The sequence below is a fragment of the Oncorhynchus kisutch genome, linkage group LG23, assembly GCF_002021735.2.
Source record: "Oncorhynchus kisutch isolate 150728-3 linkage group LG23, Okis_V2, whole genome shotgun sequence".
In the NCBI taxonomy this organism is placed as follows: domain Eukaryota; kingdom Metazoa; phylum Chordata; class Actinopteri; order Salmoniformes; family Salmonidae; genus Oncorhynchus; species Oncorhynchus kisutch.
In genome coordinates, this window is record NC_034196.2 from 45785712 (window position 1) to 45808373 (window position 22662).

At 43.0% G+C, this 22662-nt stretch overlaps 1 protein-coding gene across 1 annotated transcript in view; it reads right to left on the reverse strand.

Moving 5' to 3' along the window:
* Nucleotides 1-22662, reverse strand: part of LOC109881724 (netrin receptor DCC-like) — a 351830-nt gene that overhangs the window by 84897 nt on the left and 244271 nt on the right. Inside the window, 2 exon segments of the mRNA XM_031802667.1 lie at nt 15264-15296; nt 21641-21835. Of these exon segments, the coding sequence (XP_031658527.1) occupies nt 15264-15296; nt 21641-21835 (228 nt within the window).

Below are 22662 nucleotides of genomic sequence, written 5' to 3' on the forward strand. Positions count from 1 at the left end.
CTCAATAATATACTATTGTATACTATACCACTATACTATACTATACCACAGACCACTATACGATGGTATACTATACTACAGACCACTATACTATATTATAGTATACTGTGCTACAGACCACTATACTATACTACGGCATACTATACTACAGACCACTATACTATATTATAGTATTCTGTGCTACAGACCACTATACTATATTATACTATACTATCCTCTACTATACTATTCTAAGCTACACACCACTATACTATGGTAGACTATACTACAGACCACTATACTATATTATAGTATACTGTGCTATAGACCACAATACTATATTATACTATACTATACTATACTATACTATCCTCTACTATACTATACTATGCTACCGGCCAGTATACCATGGTAGACTATGCTACAGACCACTATACTATACTATGGTATACTATACCACAAATCACTATACTATACTATGGTATACTATGCTACAGACCACTATACTATACTATAGCATAGTATACTATACTACAGACCAATATACTATACCATAGTATACTATAGTATACTATGCTACAGACCACTATGCTATACTATAGTACACTATGCTACAGACCACTATACTATACTATGGTATACTATGCTACAGACCACTATACTATACTATAGCATAGTATACTATACTACAGACCAATATACTATACCATAGTATACTATACTATAGTATACTATGCTACAGACCACTATGCTATATTATAGTATACTATACTACAGACCACCATACTATATTATAGTATACTATACCACAAATCACTATACTATACTATGGTATACTATGCTACAGACCACTATACTATACTATAGCATAGTATACTATACTACAGACCAATATACTATACCATAGTATACTATACTATAGTATACTATGCTACAGACCACTATGTTATACTATAGTATACTATTCTACAGACCACTATACTATAGCATACTATGCCACTAACCATACTATAGTATACTATACCACAGCCCACTATACTATGCCACTATAATATACTGTAGTATACTATGCTACAGGCCACTATACTATATTATAGTATACTATACTACAGACCACTATACTATATTATACTATGCTACAGACCACTATACTATACTATAGTATACTATTCTACAGACCACTATATTATACAATAGTATACAATACTACAGACCACTATACTATAATATAGTATAGCATACTACAGACCACTATACTATAATATAGTATACCATACTACATGCCACTATACTATACTATAGTATACTATACCACAGACCACTATATTACACCATAGTATACAATACTATGGACCACAATACTATACCTCGGTGTACAATGCCACAGACCCCCATACTATACTATGCTATACCACAGACCAATATACTTTAGTATACTATACTACAGACCACTATACTATGCTATACCACAGACCACTATACTATAGTATACTATACTATAGAATTGATTACGACTTCCACCGAAGGTGACTCCTCTCCCTGTTCGGGGTGGTGCTCGGCAGTCGTCATTGCCCAGCCTACTAGTTGCCACCGAAGGTGGCTCCTCTAACTGTTCGGGCGGTGCTCGGCGGTCGTCATCGCACGGCCTACTAGCTGCCACCGAAGGTGGCTCCTCTCCCTGTTCGGGCGGTGCTCGGCAGTCGTCATCGCCCGGCCTACTAGCTGCCACCAAAGGTGGCTCCTCTCCCTGTTAGGGCGGTGCTCGGCGGTCGTCATCGCCCGGCCTACTAGCTGCCACCGAAGGTGGCTCCTCTCCCTGTTCGGGTGGTGCTCGGCGGTCGTCATCGCCCGGCCTACTAGCTGCCACCGAAGGTGGCTCCTCTCCCTGTTCGGGTGGTGCTCGGCAGTCGTCATTGCCCGGCCTACTAGCTGCCACCGAAGGTGGCTCCTCTCCCTGTTCGGGTGGTGCTCGGCAGTCGTCTCGGCCCGGCCTACTAGCTGCCACCGAAGGTGGCTCCTCTCCCTGTTCGGGTGGTGCTCGGCGGTCGTCATCGCCCGGCCTACTAGCTGCCACCGAAGGTGGCTCCTCTCCCTGTTCGGGTGGTGCTCGGCAGTCGTCTCGGCCCGGCCTACTAGCTGCCACCGAAGGTGGCTCCTCTCCCTGTTCGGGTGGTGCTCGGCAGTCGTCATCGCCCGGCCTACTAGCTGCCACCGAAGGGATTGTTTTCTGTGGTTACGTTATTTAGGGGTGCGTGTCTGCACCACAGGGTTTTCTTTTCTCACGGTAGTTGTGCAGTTTTGGTATGAGTTGAGGAGTAGAGGTTTCTCCCTCGTGTGTAGCGTTTATTTCCCTGTGTGTGGCGACCTCGTTTGGGCGTGTTTTCAGTCCCATGTTTGTAGTTGAGTTGGGACTGCTCCTGATTCCTGCACCTCCCTCCATTAGGAGGCACGTAACATAATGATGCTATATAAAATATATATATTTCATCCAGAATTGAAATGAACAGAACTAATTGCTATGATGACTGATGAATCCAATGATTGATTATTGAAAAGCGGCACGACTCCTAGTGCAAAACAAAACCAATAAATGACTACAGGAAGATACTTTGCCAAACAAACTACACTATGAGACTAGGCTTTCTGTGTGTTAGAACCACTGACTGTGCTCTATGAGACTAGGCTTTCTGTGTGTTAGAACCACTGACTGTGCTCTATGAGACTAGGCGTTCTGTGTGTTAGAACCACTGACTGTGCTTAAAGCAGGGACTCATTCTAGAAAAAACACATTCTAGAACAGGGACTCTACATCACATTATAGAACAGGGACTCTAAATCACATTCTAGAACAGGGACTCTAAATCACATTCTAGAACAGGGACTCTAAATCACATTCTAGAACAGGGACTCTAAATCACATTCTAGAACAGGGACTCTAAATCACATTCTAGAACAGGGACTCTAAATCACATTATAGAACAGGGACTCTAAATCACATTCTAGAACAGGGACGCTAAATCACATTCTAGAACAGGGACTCTAAATCACATTCTAGGACAGGGACTCTAAATCACATTCTAGAACAGGGACTCTAAATCACATTCTAGAACAGGGACTCTAAATCACATTCTAGAACAGGGACTCTAAATCACATTCTAGGACAGGGACTCTAAATCACATTCTAGAACAGGGACTCTAAATCACACTCTAGAAAAGGGAATCTAAAACACACTCTAGAACAGGGAATCTAAAACACACTCTAGAACAAGGACACTAAAACACTCTAGAACAAGGACTCTAAAACACACTAGAACAGGGACACTAAAACACACTCTAGAACAGGGACTCTAAATCACACTCTAGAACAGTGACTCTAAATCCAATTCTAGAGCAGGGACTGTAAAACACACTCTAGAACAGGGACTCTAAAACACATTCTAGGACAGGGACTCTAAATCACATTCTATAACAGGGACTCTAAATCACATGATACATTGGCTGTGTAAGGGTGACCACGGGAAAGGAGAACACATTGTGTTAGAACCCAAACTAGAAAAGGGGCAGTGGGCGAGACCTATCAATCCAGCTTCACCCAGGAGCCTTATCTTATCTATCTATCTTATCTATATCTATGCTGTGTCTGCCTCGTGTCACCCAGAACACTTATCTATCTGCTGTGTCTGCCTCGTGTCACCCAGAACCCTTATCTATCTGCTGTTTCTGCCTCGTGTCACCCAGGACCCATATCTATCTGCCGTGTCTGCCTCGTGTCACCCAGGACCCATATCTATCTGCTGTTTCTGCCTCGTGTCACCCAGGAACATCTCTCTTTCTGCTCTTTGATGTTCTTTCATGGAGGAGGAAAGAAAGAGAGGCATCAGTTACAGCTCTTCTGATGCTAACGGAGAGGCATCAGTTACAACTATTCTGATGCTAACGGAGAGGCATCAGTTACAACTATTCTGATGCTAACGGAGAGGCATCAGTTACAGCTCTTCTGATGCTAACGGAGAGGCATCAGTTACAACTATTCTGATGCTAACGGAGAGGCATCAGTTACAGCTCTTCTGATGCTAACGGAGAGGCATCAGTTACAGCTCTTCTGATGCTAACGGAGAGGCATCAGTTACAGCTCTTCTGATCAGTGGAGGCTGAATTTTCTATACACTTTATATACACTGCTCAAAAAAAAATCTGAACTGGCTTGGCTGATTTATTTATAGGAACTTATAATTGTATTGGGACAATTGACCATTTTGAGAAACATCACAATTGTTACATTTTAATGTATTTGTAATATACACTGCTCGAAAAAATAAAGGGAACACTTAAACAACACAATGTAACTCCAAATCAATCACACTTCTGTGAAATCAAACTGTCCACATAGGAAGCAACACTGATTGACAATACATTTCACATGCTGTTGTGCAAATGGAATAGACAAGAGGTGAACATTATAGGCAATTAGCAAGACAAGGAGTGGTTCTGCAGGTGATAACCACAGACCACTTCTCACTTCCTATGCTTCCTGGCTGATGTTTTGGTCACTTGTGAATGCTTGCGGTGCTTTAGGTGGAGTTTACAACCCACACAAGTGGCTCAGGTAGTGCAGCTCATCCAGGATGGTACATCAATGCGAGCTGTGGCAAGAAAGTTTGCTGTGTCTGTCAGCGTAGTGTCCAGAGCATGGAGGCACTACCAGGAGACAGGCCAGTACATCAGGAGACGTGGGGGAGGCCGTAGGAGGGCAACAACCCAGCAGCAGGACCGCTACCTCCGCCTTTGTGCAAGGAGGAGCACGAGGAGCACTGCCAGAGCCCTGCAAAATGACCTCCAGCAGGCCACAAATGTGCATGTGTCTGCTCAAACGGTCAGATACAGACTCCATGAGGGTGGTATGATGGCCTGATGTCCACAGGTGGGGGTTGTGCTTACAGCCCAACACCGTGCAGGACGTTTGGCATTTGCCAGAGAACACCAAGATTGGCAAATTCGCCAATGGCACCCTGTGCTCTTCACAGATGAAAGCAGGGTCACACTGAGCATATGTGACAGACGTGACAGTCTGGAGACGCCGTGGAGAACGTTCTGCTGCCTGCAACATCCTCCAGCATGACCGGTTTGGCGGTGGGTCAGTCATGGTGTGGGGTGGCATTTCTTTGGGGGGCCGCACAGCCCTCCATGTGCTCGCCAGAGGTAGCCTGACTGCCATTAGGTACTGAGATGAGATCCTCAGACCCCTTGTGAGACCATATGCTGGTGCGGTTGGCCCTGGGTTCCTCCTAATGCAAGACAATACTAGACCACATGTGGCTGGAGTGTGTCAGCAGTTCCTGCAAGAGGAAGGCATTGATGCTATGGACTGGCCCGCCCGTTCCCCAGACCTGAATCCAATTGAGCACATCTGGGACATCATGTCTCGCTCCATCCACCAACGCCACGTTGCACCACAGACTGTCCAGGAGTTGGCGGATGCTTTAGTTCAGGTCTGGGAGGAGATCCCTCAGGAGACCATCCGCCACCTCATCAGGAGCATGCCCAGGCGTTGTAGGGAGGTCATACAGGCACATGGAGGCCACACACACTACTGAGCCTCATTTTGACTTGTTTTAAGGACATTACATCAAAGTTGGATCAGCCTGTAGTGTGGTTTTCCACTTCAATTTTGAGTGTGACTCCAAATCCAGACCTTCATGGGTTGATAAATTTGATTTCCATTGATAATTTTTGTGTGATTTTGTTGTCAGCACATTCAACTATGTGAAGAAAAAAGTATTTAATAAGAATATTTCATTCATTCAGATCTAGGATGTGTTATTTTAGTGTTCCCTTAATTTTTTTGAGCAGTGTATTTAAAAAGTGATCCTTTTTAGATAAAACTATACTAAATATAATCACGTCACCAAATAATTGATTAAAGGGTCTACAGTAGCCTCAACAGCACTCTGTATGTTAGCACCATGGTGTAGCCAGAGGACAGCTACCTTCTGTCCTCCTCTGGGTACATTGACTTCAATACAATCCCTATGAAGCTCATGGTTCTCACCACCTCCTATAGACTTACACAGTAATTATGATGACTTCTGGAGGACGTCCTCCAACCTATCAGGAGGGCCAGGGGCGCCAAGAGGACCCAGAGGGGTCAGGAGAGGGGCCAGCAGGAGGCAGGAAGGTACAGCGGAGGAGGGGGGGGGGCAGGGGGTGCCAGAAGGGCCAGGAGGTTCCATAGGGGCAAGTGGGGGCCAAGGGGCCAGAGGGTCCAGATGGGTTCATGCGGGGCAAGGAGGGGTCAGAGAGACCAGGGTGAGCAAGAGAGACTAAAAGGGTCCAGGGAGGGGCAGGCAGAGGGGGGCCAGATGAATCAGGAGGGGCCAGAGGAGGAACCAGAGAAACCCAACCCAAGCATCGATCTCCAGCCTGGGCTTCAACCACTGCCTCCCCTGGTGCCGTTTCACAAGATTTATATGCTATGAGTGTGTGTGTGTGTGTGTGTGTGTGTGTGTGTGTGTGTGTGTGTGTGTGTGTGTGTGTGTGTGTGTGTGTGTGTGTGTGTGTGTGTGTGTGTGTGTGTGTGTGTGTGTGTGTGTGTGTGTGTGTGTGTGTGTGTGTGTGTGTGTGTGTGTGTGTGTGTGTGTGTGTTAATGCCAAGACCTACAAGGGCTTTCCACTCAAGTCAAGAAATGAATTTAGCCCCTGAGTCCTGGAACTAATTTAGCCCCTGAGTCCTGGCCCACATTTTACTCCAGTCCCAATATCTGATATTTATTTATCCCTGTATTGTCATGTGTTTGGGATTTCACAACGTTAAATGCTGTCCTTTGTCAAGGGTAAATTGAGGGGCCTGGGCCACAGTGCATGAAGTACAACGCCTGAGTGCATTGACCATAGTTAACTACTGTATGTCAAGGTCTCGATTGAGACAGATTGTTTGTTTTTTGTTTACATTCAGAGCTGGTACAGAATCCATTATATAAACCAACATAATGTCCTCATTTTGAATGAAATTGACTGAAGTGGTATTAAATAGCATTAACAGGTCACAGTGAGGACATATGGAATCATTTTGAAATGTGTCCCAAATGGCACCCTATCTATATAGTGGAGTGCCTTTGATAGGGTGCCATATGGGCCTGGTCAATGTAGGGTACTATATAGGGAATAGGGTGCCATTTCATGGGAAACAGTCTCTGCCTTCACGGATGAACATTCATCTGTAAAAACAGATGGTTTATTTAATAATAATATCTATGTGCCTAAATAATCATACACTTTCATAAGACCATTTCTTATGTTGACTAAAAACACCTTTAAAAAAACAAACATTCTCTCTCAAAATAATTGTTTTCACAAAATGTCAATTAAAAGCTGTGCGAGAGTAGCCTGACAACTCAGGAGTTCACTCCAGACTTCAGTCTGAGAGTAGCCTGACAACTCAGGAGTTCACTCTAGACTTCAGTCTGAGAGTAGCCTGACAACTCAGGAGTTCACTCCAGACTTCAGTCTGAGAGTAGCCTGATGACTCAGGGGTTCACTACATACTTCAGTCTGAGAGTAGCCTGATGACTCAGGGGTTCACTACATACTTCAGTCTGAGAGTAGCCTGACAACTCAGGAGTTCACTCCAGACTTCAGTCTGAGAGTAGCCTGACAACTCAGGAGTTCACTCTAGACTTCAGTCTGAGAGTAGCCTGACAACTCAGGAGTTCACTCCAGACTTCAGTCTGAGAGTAGCCTGATGACTCAGGGGTTCACTACATACTTCAGTCTGAGAGTAGCCTGATGACTCAGGGGTTCACTACATACTTCAGTCTGAGAGTAGCCTGATGACTCAGGGGTTCACTACAGACTTCAGTCTGAGAGTAGCCTGATGACTCAGGGGTTCACCACATACTTCAGTCTGAGAGTAGCCTGATGACTCAGGGGTTCACTACATACTTCAGTCTGAGAGTAGCCTGATGACTCAGGGGTTCACTACAGACTTCAGTCTGAGAGTAGCCTGATGACTCAGGGGTTCACTACATACTTCAGTCTGAGAGTAGCCTGATGACTCAGGGGTTCACTACATACTTCAGTCTGAGAGTAGCCTGATGACTCAGGGGTTCACTACATACTTCAGTCTGAGAGTAGCCTGATAACTCAGGGGTTCACTACATACTTCAGTCTGAGAGTAGCCTGATGGCTCAGGGGTTGACTACAGACTTCAGTCTGAGAGTAGCCTGATGACTCAGGGATTCACTACAGACTTCAGTCTGAGAGTAGCCTGATGACTCAGGGGTTCACTACAGACTTCAGTCTGAGAGTAGCCTGATGACTCAGGGATTCACTACAGACTTCAGTTTGAGAGTAGCCTGATGACTCAGGGGTTCACTACATACTTCAGTCTGAGAGTAGCTTGATGACTCAGGGGTTCACTCCAGACTTCAGTCTGAGAGTAGCCTAATGACTCTGGGGTTCACTCCAGACTTCAGTCTGAGACTTCCATCATTGAAGTTGTTTATGATGACGATGGACACGAGGTGCGTTGCACAAAACAAAGTAATCAGCAATTGGATTGTCTTTAACCAATTACAGTATCAAAACCATATGACGAATTTCCATACCGCCGCCTTAGCCACGTGTGTTCTGGCGCTGGCCCAACCCATCGGTTTCTGGACCAATCAGAAGGCTCCGAATGCATTGGCATTGGGTGAAGGGTCAGGGAGGTAGTCAGATCCAGACTCATTGAGGAGAAGAAACTAACTCCCGGGGGCCGCCTAGCGTTTGTCCGGGAACAAGGAGTCTGGGTAACCAGGCACGTGTGAGACCCCGTTGTGTATGCGTGTGCGTGCGTGTGTCTGTTTCCACGTGCGAGAGAGAGAATTGCTTCATGGGCGCTATATTACAATGTCTGACCCTGTAAAACAACACATTACACTGCACCTATCATACTACTATGACTGACCCTGTAAAACGACACCTATCATACTACTATTCCGCAACAAAGCCTCCTTCACTCACGCCGCCAAGCTTACCCTAGTAAAACTGACTATCCTACCGATCCTCGACTTCGGCGATGTCATCTACAAAATGGCTTCCAACACTCTACTCAGCAAACTGGATGCAGTTTATCACAGTGCCATCCGTTTTGTCACTAAAGCACCTTATACCACCCACCACTGCGACTTGTATGCTCTAGACGGCTGGCCCTCGCTACATATTCGTCGCCAGACCCACTGGCTCCAGGTCATCTACAAGTCCATGCTAGGTAAAGCTCCGCCTTATCTCAGCTCACTGGTCACGATGGCAACACCCATCCGTAGCACGCGCTCCAGCAGGTGTATCTCACTGATCATCCCTAAAGCCAACACCTCATTTGGCCGCCTTTCGTTCCAGTACTCTGCTGCCTGTGACTGGAACGAATTGCAAAAATCGCTGAAGTTGGAGACTTTTATCTCCCTCACCAACTTCAAACATCAGCTATCTGAGCAGCTAACCGATCGCTGCAGCTGTACATAGTCTATTGGTAAATAGCCCACCCTTCTTCACCTACCTCATCCCCATACTGTTTTTATTTATTTACTTTTCTGCTCTTCTGCACACCAATATCTCTACCTGTACATGACCATCTGATCATTCATCACTCCAGTGTTAATCTGCAAAATTGTAATTATTTGCCTACCTCCTCATGCCTTTGCACACATTGTATATAGACTCCCCCTTTGTTTTCTACTGTGTTATTGACTTGTTAATTGTTTACTCCATGTGTAACTCTTTGTTGTCTGCTCACACTGCTATGCTTTATCTTGGCCAGGTCGCAGTTGCAAATGAGAACTTGTTCTCAACTAGCCTACCTGGTTAAATAAAGGTGTTCTCAACTAGCCTACCTGGTTAAATAAAGGTGTTCTCAACTAGCCTACCTGGTTAAATAAAGGTGTTCTCAACTAGCCTACCTGGTTAAATAAAGGTGTTCTCAACTAGCCTACCTGGTTAAATAAAGGTGTTCTCAACTAGCCTACCTGGTTAAATAAAGGTGTTCTCAACTAGCCTACCTGGTTAAATAAAGGTGTTCTCAACTAGCCTACCTGGTTAAATAAAGGTGTTCTCAACTAGCCTACCTGGTTAAATAAAGGTTCTCAACTAGCCTACCTGGTTAAATAAAGGTGTTCTCAACTAGCCTACCTGGTTAAATAAAGGTGTTCTCAACTAGCCTACCTGGTTAAATAAAGGTGTTCTCAACTAGCCTACCTGGTTAAATAAAGGTGTTCTCAACTAGCCTACCTGGTTAAATAAAGGTGTTCTCAACTAGCCTACCTGGTTAAATAAAGGTGTTCTCAACTAGCCTACCTGGTTAAATAAAGGTGTTCTCAACTAGCCTACCTGGTTAAATAAAGGTGAAAAAAAAAAAAAAAAAAAAAAAAAAAAAAAAAAACTATGGCTGACCCTGTAAAACAACACCTATCATACTACTATGACTGACCCTGTAAAACAACACCTATCATACTACTATGACTGACCCTGTAAAACAACACCTATCATACTACTATGACTGACCCTGTAAAACAACACCTATCATACTACTATGACTGACCCTGTAAAACAACACCTATCATACTACTATGACTGACCCTGTAAAACAACACCTATCATACTACTATGACTGACCCTGTAAAACAACACCTATCATACTACTATGACTGACCCTGTAAAACAACACCTATCATACTACTATGACTGACCCTGTAAAACAACACCTATCATACTACTATGGCTGACCCTGTAAAACAACACCTATCATACTACTATGACTGACCCTGTAAAACAACACCTATCATACTACTATGGCTGACCCTGTAAAACAACACCTATCATACTACTATGGCTGACCCTGTAAAACAACACCTATCATACTACTATGACTGACCCTGTAAAACAACACCTATCATACTACTATGACTGACCCTGTAAAACAACACCTATCATACTACTATGACTGACCCTGTAAAACAACACCTATCATACTACTATGACTGACCCTGTAAAACAACACCTATCATACTACTATGACTGACCCTGTAAAACAACACCTATCATACTACTATGACTGACCCTGTAAAACAACACCTATCATACTACTATGACTGACCCTGTAAAACAACACCTATCATACTACTATGGCTGACCCTGTAAAACAACACCTATCATACTACTATGACTGACCCTGTAAAACAACACCTATCATACTACTATGACTGACCCTGTAAAACAACACCTATCATACTACTATGACTGACCCTGTAAAACAACACCTATCATACTACTATGGCTGACCCTGTAAAACAACACCTATCATACTACTATGACTGACCCTGTAAAACAACACCTATCATACTACTATGACTGACCCTGTAAAACAACACCTATCATACTACTATGACTGACCCTGTAAAACAACACCTATCATACTACTATGACTGACCCTGTAAAACAACACCTATCATACTACTATGACTGACCCTGTAAAACAACACCTATCATACTATGACTGACCCTGTAAAACAACACCTATCGTACTACTATGACTGACCCTGTAAAACAACACCTATCATACTACTATGACTGACCCTGTAAAACAACACCTATCATGTGTATGTGACAATAAACCATTTGTTTTTTCCTCCTCATCCACTTCATTAAAACCAGCTCTACAGAATATCTCTCATTACTGTCACAGCCACAAAAAGACAAAAGAGGGGTCAAATACTAGTGTACTACATACTTAAACTGCATACTATGAGGCATCGTCGCATGCTATTTAGCGGTGTTTAGAAAAGCATACGAAGGATGCAGGGCCGTAATGTAGTAGCGGCTCCTGATTGGCTGAGTAGACGCTGGTAAATCAGGTGTGGGTGGATTTTTCAAGCATCACATTAATCAGCCTGATAAATAGCTATTTTCAAATTAGATACATTCTGAATAGAATAGGCATGGAGATATAGACCTATTCAGCATGGTTATAGACCTACTCAGGCTGGTTATAGACCTACTCAGGCTGGTTATAGACCTATTCAGCCTGGTTATAGACCTCCTCAGGCTGGTTATAGACCTCCTCAGGCTGGTTATAGACCTCCTCAGGCTGGTTATAGACCTCCTCAGACTGGTTATAGACCTACTCAGGCTGGTTATAGACCCACTCAGGCTGGTTATAGACCTACTCAGGCTAGTTATAGACCTCCTCAGGCTGGTTATAGACCTCCTCAGGCTGGTTATAGACCTCCTCAGGCTGGTTATAGACCTCCTCAGGCTGGTTATAGACCTCCTCAGACTGGTTATAGACCTACTCAGGCTGGTTATAGACCCACTCAGGCTGGTTATAGACCTACTCAGGCTGCTGATAGACCTACTCAGGCTGGTTATATACCTCCTCAGGTTGGTTATAGACCTCCTCAGGCTGGTTATAGACCTCCTCAGGCTGGTTATAGACCTACTCAGGCTGGTTATAGACCTCCTCAGGCTGGTTATAGACCTCAGGCTGGTTATAGACCTCCTCAGGCTGGTTATAGACCTCCTCAGGCTGGTTATAGACCTCCTCAGGCTGGTTATAGACCTAGTCAGGCTGGTTATAGACCTCTTCAGGCTGGTTATAGACCTCCTCAGGCTGGTTATAGACCTCCTCAGGCTGGTTATAGACCTACTCAGGCTGGTTATAGACCTACTCAGGCTGGTTATAGGCAGACTATCACATTCAACCTATACTGTAGACCATATAGTCCATCTATCCTATTTAAAAAGGACTGAAGACAGAGACAGATGATTTGGTTCCAGTTTACCATATATATTATATATTAGTGTAACCATAGTGTTGTAACATGTATAAATTAAATCAAATAGCCTAGTACACACACCAACACTTTTCAACTGATCAAATCAAAAGGGCATTGCATAGGTGGAAAAAAATAGTGGACAGTCTGGTGCAGCGCAAATTCTGAACCGCTGGATTAACTAAAGCACTGATCAGTGGGAACAGAGATCAGAGTGACCTCTAAAGGTGGACAACAACATTATAAACTAAAGCACTGATCAGTGGGAACAGAGATCAGAGTGACCTCTAAAGGTGGACAACAACATTATAAACTAAAGCACTGATCAGTGGGAACAGAGATCAGAGTGACCTCTAAAGGTGGACAACAACATTATAAACTAAAGCACTGATCAGTGGGAACAGAGATCAGAGTGACCGCTAAAGGTTTGACCCCAAAAATTTAATTATGAAATAGGTTGCCTAACTTACACGACTAAAACAATCCATTCAAATCAAATGGTTTGATAAACATGACATTAATACCACCGCCAGCCACATCCTGAATCCCCGGTGCCGACATATTCAGAAATCAAAAAAATAGTTTTGTATTTAGTTTAAAAAGCTCTGAGGAAGGCCAATATAACAATATAACACTTTTCAATGAGAAAACAAAAAATCAATTTTGGCAAAAAAAATCTAATAGAAAAGACTTGTGTTTTCCAAGATGTACGACGTAAGATCTACGACGCAATCAATACTGTGGTCGTTTTAATAAGGAGAACAAAAAAAAACGACTTAGCCTACATCCGAACCTCACCTTCAGGAGCTTCGGGCATCTTACCAATTAAATAGCCTAGTTGTGTTGTTGGTTCCTTGAACAGAACTAGAGCCCATCACTAGCAGCCCACCTCTTCCAATGCATTGTGGAAACGTCTTCATCTAATTCCACTAAGATGAAGATCTGAGATCTGAGATCAGTATTACATCCTGGCACTTCAACTATACTCTGATTGGGTCATGTCCCGCCATTCGTTGATTTCTGTCACGCCCTGGTCTTAGTATTTTGTGTTTTCCATATTTATTTGGTCAGGCCAGGGTGTGACATGGGTTTATTTTGTAGTGTGTTTGTGTATTGGAGTTTTTCGTAGGTTTTGGAATTGTGGCTTAGTGGGGTGTTCTAGCAAAGTCTATGGTTGCCTGAGGCGGTTCTCAATCAGAGGCAGGTGATTCTCGTTGTCTCCATATTTAGGCAGCCATATTCTTTGAGTGTTTGGTGGGTGATTGTTCCTGTCTCTGTGTTAGTTTACACCAGTTTAGGCTGTTTCGGTTTTCACGTTACGTTTAGTGTTTTTGTATTGATCGTGGTTCTTCGTCATTAAACATCGTATTAACCACGCTGCATTTTGGTTTCGACTCTCTTTCCACGGAAGAAAACCGTAACAATTTCGGGAAGCACAGCCCCGTGTCTAATTTGATCAGCTGTTTTTAACATGAGTAGGACATCCAGAGGCATTTCAAAAAGTTTACTCGATTTAAGAAATGTTACATACTATTATGGCCTATGTATAGAATGTATATTACTATATTAAACTGTATTTATTTTCCCGCGGCTTACTGTTTAGGACACACATGTGATGGGTATTCGGCCATGGCCAGTGGTTATGTTCCAAAATAGCACCCTATTCCCTATATAGTGAACTACTTTTGACCACGGACCATAGGGGTTCTGATCGGAAGTAGTGTACCTCAAAACACATATATATATATATATATTTTGTGTACCATTTGGAATGCACAGAGTGAAATGAAATGACTGACATTTAACACCCGCTATTATCTTTAAAAATAGCAAAAGGTGCCTCCGCACCTCTCAACCCCCCCCCCTCAACAATTTACCACTCCAAGGGTTCAATTAGAAACCCCATTTCCAATTGAGATTTTCCAACGGGGAATTATCAGAGGCGAGAGAACGTCTGTTTCATGCTTTAATTTGAGAGAAAGAGAGAAAAAAAAGAGATTTGAATTTCCTTCTTTTTTTCTCCATGGTGGTAATGCTTTATTAAAACAGCCAGCTAATTGGCTCATTCCCTGTTCCCTGAAGATAACTAGGCCTTAGTACCCTTCACCTGCTAGAAGTGATGTCGGAGGGAGTACGGATCAACACTTCCAGTATTTCTGTCCTCATAGGAATGCAGTGCAATTATGGAGATGTTAATGGTTACAAATGGCACAATCATCCTTGTGACAGTCTGTGTGGGTCTGTGTTTGTGAGGGTCTGTGTCTGTGTGGGTCTGTGTTTGTGTGGGTCTGTGTTTGTGAGGGTCTGTGTTTGTGTGGTTCTGTGTTTGTGTGGGGCTGTGTTTGTGTGGGTCTGTGTTTGTGAGGGTCTGTGTCTGTGTGGGTCTGTGTTTGTGTGGGTCTGTGTTTGTGAGGGTCTGGGTCTGTGTTTGTGTTTGTGTGGGTCTGTGTTTGTGTGGGTCTGTGTTTGTGTGTGGCTTCTTACCTTGATCGTTGGCCATCTTGTCTGGATGTTCCACTGAAAGAGAGAAAGAGAGCGGGATAGAGAAAGAGAGATACAGAGGGGGAAAGAAAGAAGGGGGAGAGAGAGAGAGAAATAACAAATAACAATTTAGTGGTGAAGATTGCCATGGGGTGAAGAGAGAGAGAGAGAGAGAAACAGAGAGAAACAGAGAGAAAATGACAGACCGAGAGATGGTGTCTGTGATGCTATTTCTGTATTGAAGATCTAATAATTAAAATGTGGTCAAGTATATGGGGAGGAGGTGGAAACACATTTGATATCCATCAATAACGATAGGGCACCTGGTATAGACAACCTAGATGGAAAACTATTGAGAATGTTAACAGACTATCACCACCCCGATGCCTTTATTAACCGAAGCCAAAAGGAACGTTTGTCCGCATTGACTCTATGGAACAAAAGCCTTCACTATATTATCCTGGAAGGAAGCGAAAGTAATTCCACTACCTAAATATAGTAAAGAACCCTTTGCTGGCTCTAACAGCCACCCAATTAGTTTGCTGCCTGTTCTTAGTAAACTGACGGAGATAATTGTGTTTGAAACAATTTTTTTTGAAAGAACAAGTTAACTACTGACTTTTCAGCATGCATATAGGGAAGGGCACTCAACTTCTACTGCTCTGACTCAGATGACTGATGATTGGCTAAAGGAAATGAATAATAAGATGATAGTTGGAACTGTACTGTTAAATTTCAGTGCAGCCATTTTGATGTTATTGATCATAAATTGTTATTGAAGAAAACTCACTTGCTATGGCTTTACATCACCTGTCATCACATGGTTGGAGAGTTAATTATCCAGTAGAACTCAGAGTATTCTTTAATGGACGCTTCCCTAACATCAGATATGTACTGTGCGGTGTCCCTCAAGGTGGCTCCCTTGGGCCGTTGCTCTTCTTTATTTTGATATGCCACTTGTCTTACGAGAAGCTAAAATCACTTTGTATGCTGATGATTGCACATTCTACACATCGGCACCTACAGCCAGTGAGCTCACTGAAACTCTTAGTCTATTGTCAGAATGAGTAATTTACAGTAAACTGGTCTTAAATACATCTAAAAACCAAAGGCATTGTATTAGGTTCAAAACATTCTCTTAGACTTCAACTGGTGTTGTACATAAAGGGTGTGTGACCATTGAACAACTTGGAGAAGCTGAACTCCTAGGAGCAACATTGGATGGTCAGTTATCAAGACATATTGACAAAGTTGTTGTGAAGATGGGGGATGTCTGTTGTAAAAAGAAAAAGAAAATAAACCATCTGCGATTTTGACACAAAGATCCTCTGTACTTGTTGTTTAGGCTCTGGTCTTGTCCCATCTTGATTATTGTCCTGTAATATGATCAGGTGCAGCAAAGAAAGATCTAGCAAAGCTGCAGCTCAAAACAAAACAGCACGCCTTGACCTTTAAAAGAAATGTAACCTTTATTTAACTAATAATATAATAATAATTTATTTTACCTTTATTTAACCAGGCAAGTCAGTTAAGAACAAATTCTTATTTACAATGACGGCCAAGGAACAGTGGGTTAACTGCCTTGTTCAGGGGCAGAACGACAGATTTTGTACCTTGCCAGCTCGGGGATTCGATCCAACAACCTGCCGGCCAGAACTAACATCTACAACATGCATCAATGTCTTTTACGGTTGAGGGTTGAGGAGAAATGGACTACTTTGTCTTCCAGTCTTTCTAGGAAACATTTGTGTGTCTATTTGCATACACTTCCAACAGACAGCAGCACCAGATGGGTTTCAGATGGGACTCTTCACTATGGCCAAACCCCAAAAAAAAGATTTAATGTGTCCCTTAGTTTTGTATAGAGCCGTGTCGTCGTGGAATGCTCTGCCACCACTCTGGCAAAAAAGCAGGTTTAGCTTTAAAAAAAAACAGATAAATAACATCTTGTTTCACAGCGCTTCTATCTAAAAATGTAATGTAACTGTACCGTATATAACAATATGTATATATGAATAGTGTGTACATAGCTTTTTTTAATGTCTTGCTCTCTTGTCCCTTATTCTATTACATTTGATCGACACTCTAAAATCTATTTTTCCATTTCCGTGCTCCCTCAATAGGATACAAAAGGCTCAAAGCACTGAACACCCACAGAAGTGAGCTGAGGAGAATGACATGTATAAATGCAGACCAGCAATTAAATACATTTTCTGACAGCTCAACTACAGTAAGACATAATAACAATGATTCATATTGAAAACTTGTAACAGAGGTTCTCTATCATTTACTGTAAATGAGTTAGGAGCGTTGATCTAGGATCAGATTATTATATTATGTCAGCCTATTCAGAATAATCTATGTATAAAGGCAAAACTGATCCTAGTTCAGCTCTCTGATATGCTTTATGAACACTGGCCCAGGATATGTGTCACGCCCTTAGTTCTCTTTGTTTTCTTTATTATCTTGGTTAGGTCAGGGTGTGACGAGGGTGGTATGTGTGTTTTGACTTATCTAGGGTTTTTTGTACATCTATGGGGTTTTGATATTGTCTAGGTAAATGTAGGTCTATGGTGGTCTGAATTGGTTCCCAATCAGAGGCAGCTGTTTATCGTTGTCTCTGATTGGGAATCCTATTTAGGTTGCCATTTTCCATTTTGGTTTTGTGGGTTATTGTCTATGGTTAGTTGCATGTCAGCACTTGTTAGATAACGTTCATTTTGTTGTTTTGTTTATTTAGTTTTAATAAAAGAAGAATGTATTCCAATCATGCTGCGCCTTGGTCTCCTCGTTGGGAGTGTAACTGGTCAGGCACCGTGTTATGCAGAGACACGCACGGTGTCTCCAGTGCGCTATTCTAGCCCAGTGCGCTCTATTCCAGCTCCTCGCATTTGCCGGGCTAGAATGGACATCCAGCCAGGACGGATGGTGCCGGCTCAGCGCTCCTGGTCTCCAGTACACCTCCTTGGACCAGGATATCCTGAGCCGGCTCTGCACACTGTGTCTCGGGACTGGGGACCGTCATGGAGGTTCCGGACTGTGGCCCGTCGTTGGAGGTTCCGGACTGTGGCCCGTTGTAGACACCGTGCACTCCACTGCATAACACGGTGCCTGACCAGTACCACGCTCCCTATGGTAAGCACGCGGAGTTGGCTCAGGTCTCCAACCTACCTCAGCCAATCTCCTCGTGTGTCCCCCCCAAAATGTTTTATTGTGGCTGCCTTCTCGGGCTTCTGTGCTAACCGTGTCCCCTCGTATCATCACCGTTCCTCCTGCGCTATCTCCACCTGTCCAGGATGTCCTCCACTCATCTTTCTGTCGGGCCCAGGATGTCCGCTCCTCATTAACCCGCTGCTTGGTCCTTTTGTGGTGGGTTCTTCGGTCACGTTCGTCGTAAGGATCGGACCAAGGTGCAGCGTGGTATGCATACATTCTTCTTTATTAAAGAATGAAACACTGAACAAACTAACAAAAACGAACCGTGAAGCTATATGGATAGTGCAGACAGGCAACTAAACATAGGACAAGAACCCACCAACACAAAAGGGAAAATGGCTACCTAAATATGAACCCCAATCAGAGACAACGATAAAAAGCTGCCTCTGATTAGTAACCATATCAGGCCACCATAGGCATACAAATGACCTAGACCTACAAAACCCTAGACATACAAAAACCTTACACAATACTAAAACTAGCATACCCACCCTCGTCACACCCTGACCTAACCAAAATATAAAGAAAAACAGAGATATATAAGGTCAGAGTGTGACAGATCCACCTGGCACTTCCGCGTTCACTGTTCACTGTGTGCAACAGATGCTAAACAGCACATTAATTAATGTTCTCCTGCAGGACTATATTAGCAGGGGAGACGCTACTTAGCGTTAGCTCGTTTCCCTTGACCTACAGTGATGAAGTAGCATTAGCACAGCGTTAGCTCGTTTCCCTTAGCCTACAGTGATGTTGTAGCATAAGCACAGCATTGGCCCATTTCCCTTGACCTACAGTTATAAAGTAGCATTAGCACTTTTTCCCTTAACCTACAGTGATGAAGTCGCATTAGCACAGCGTTAGCTCATTCCCCTTAACCTACAGTGATGAAGTAGCATTAGCACAGCGTTAGCTCATTCCCCTTAACCTACAGTGATGAAGTAGCATTAGCACAGCGTTAGCTCGTTTCCCTTAACCTACAGTGATGAAGTAGAATTTAGCACAGCGTTAGCTCGTTTCCATTGACCTACAGTGATGAAGACAAACAGTGTGCTAACGCGACTGGATCTAACTTCAGAAATTATTCAATCTTTGAGATTTTCCACATTTTGTTGTGTTACAGCCTGAATTGAAAATGGATTACATTTAGATGTTATTGTCATTAGCCTACACAGAATACCCCATAACATCAAAGTGGAATTAAAAGCTGAAATGCTTTGAGGTAATAATTATTTAACCCCATTTGTTATGTCAAAGCCTAAATAAGGACAGGAGTAATACTTTGCTTAACAAGTCACACAAGTTGCATGCAATAATAGTGTTTAACATGATTTCTGAGTGACTACTCCACCTCTGTACTCCACACATACAATTGTCTGTAAGGTCCCTCAGTCCAATAGTGAATTTCAAACACAGATTCAACCACAAAGATCAGGGAGGTTTTCCAATTCCTCGTAAAGAAGGGCACCTATTGGTAGATTTTTTTTTTTTTTACAAAAGCAGACATTGAATATCCATTTGAGCATGGTGAAGTTATCAATTACACTTTGGATGGTGTATAAATTCACCCAGTCATTACAAAGATACAGGTGTCCTTCCTAACTCAGTTGCTGGAGAGGAAGGAAACCGCTCAGAGTTTTCACAATGAGGCCAATGGTGACTTAAAAACAGTTACAGTTTAATGGCTGTGATAGGAGAACACTGAGGATGGATCAACAACATTGTAGTTACTCCACAATACTAACCTATAAGGACAGAGTGAAAAGAAGGAAGTATGTACAGAATACAAATATTCCAATAGAAGGCACTAAAGTAATACTGCAAAAAAATGTGTTAAGTTTGGGGCAAATCCATTACAACACATTAGTGAGAATCATTCTCCATATTTTCAAGCATAGTAGTGGCTGCATCATGTTATGGGTATGCTTGTAACTATTAAGGACTGGGGAGTTTGTCAGGAAAAAAATTTTATGGAATGGAGTTAAGTACAGGCTAAATCCTAGTAGAAAACCTGGTTCAGTCTGCTTTCCACCAGACACTGGGATATGAATTCACCTTTCAGCAGGACAATAACCTACAACACAAGGCCAAATATACACTGGAGTTGCTTACCAAGAAGACAGTGAATATCCCTGAGTGGCTGAGTTACAGTTTTGACTTAAATCCACTTGAAAATCTATGGCAAGACCTCAATATGATTCTCTAGCAATGATCAACAATCCATTTGACAGAGATTATAATGGGCAAATGTTGTACAATCCAGGAGTGGAAAGCTCTTAGAGACTTACCCAGAAAGACTCACAGCTGTAATCGCTGACAAAGATGCTTCTACAAAAGTATTGACTCAGGGCTGTGAATACTTATATAAATGAGATATTTTCTGTATTTCATTTTCAAAAAACATTTGCAAACACTTCTAAAATCATGTTTTCACTTTGTCATTATCGGCTATTGTGAAAATACTATGAATAGGTTCTGAAGGCACTGTAAACTACACCGCAAGACTTCTGAGTAACACCAAAGTACCAAGCGTGGCCAATATTATTGATTGTTTATTTACAAGCAAACCATGATAGGTGGAAGGAGATCATGTCAGAGGCTAGCTGGGAATAACAGGTGGGGATGGAAATCATGTCAGAGGCTAGCTGGGAATAACAGGTGGGGATGGAAATCATGTCAGAGGCTAGCTGGGAATAACAGGTGTGGAAGGAGATCATGTCAGAGGCTAGCTGGGAATAACAGGTGTGGATGGAAATCATGTCAGAGGCTAGCTGGGAATAACAGGTGGGGATGGAAATCATGTCAGAGGCTAGCTGGGAATAACAGGTGTGGATGGAAATCATGTCAGAGGCTAGCTGGGAATAACAGGTGGGGATGGAAATCATGTCAGAGGCTAGCTGGGAATAACAGGTGTGGAAGGAGATCATGTCAGAGGCTAGCTGGGAATAACAGGTGTGGATGGAACCATAAATAAATCCTGGTTGGAGGATGGCCAGAATCAAGAGGAAATAAACGATAGGCTGAAAGCAACTGTGAGAAAGGTTAACGATAGGCTCAAAGCAACTGTGAGAAAGGTTAACGATAGACTGAAAGCAACTGTGAGAAAGGATAACGATAGGCTGAAAGCAACTGTGAGAAAGGATAACGATAGGCTGCTCATCCCGTACCTTTGTTAGTCCTGAAGTGGATGGGGTCTGACAGGGGACCCACTCCCTTGGCATTCTTAGCCTGGATCCTGAAGTAGTAGACGGTGTCCAGGTTCAGGTCCATCACCTGGTGGGTCAGACGGTCTCCACTGATACTCTCCATTACCCAGTCATCTATAGGCATGTTCTTTTCCAGGGTGTAGTACAGGATATAGCCTGGTAGAGAAACAACACACAGAGGAAGACTGATTAACCCTAACCGTAACCCAGTCATCTATAGGCGTGTTCTTATCCAGGGTGTAGTACAGGATATAGCCTGGTAGAGAAAGCCCGGTGTGTTAGAAAGATAACAACACAGAGAGAGTCTAAGTAACAACCCTCGACAATTACTATAGGAGTTGACAAGACAGCACAAAACAGATCTGTGACCAGGCTAGAGATTTGTCCAATGTAGAATAAGATGTAGCCTGGCAGGTCACAAAGACAATACAACACACTGAGGAATCATCCCCGCTGCAACAACTGTTTTGGTTTACTTATCTTTTTAATTTTATGCTCTTAGTCATGTTCCAGGGAACCTTACGTCATTCTATTGCACACGAGCTGAGTCATGTAGTCTACAGACCTCTACGTCATAACAGAATCAACAGGTAGCTGAGTCATGTAGTCTACAGACCTCTACATCATAACAGGTAGCTGAGTCATGTAGTCTACAGTCTACAGAATCAACAGCGGTATCTTCACAATTAGTGTTATTTTCATTGTTTACAAGTAATCACTAGAGACATTATACACCAGGAGAGAATATGTGGAACACAAGAAATGACCATTCAGTACGACGAGCAGAGCTAACCTGATACCCTCCAGGTCATTCAGTACGACGAGCAGAGTTTACCTGATACCCTCCAGGTCATTCAGTAAGATGAGCAGAGATACCCTACAGGTCATTCAGTATGATGAGCAGAGATAACCTGACACTCTACAGGTCATTCAGTACGATGAGCAGAGATAACCTGATACCCTACAGGTCATTCAGTACGATG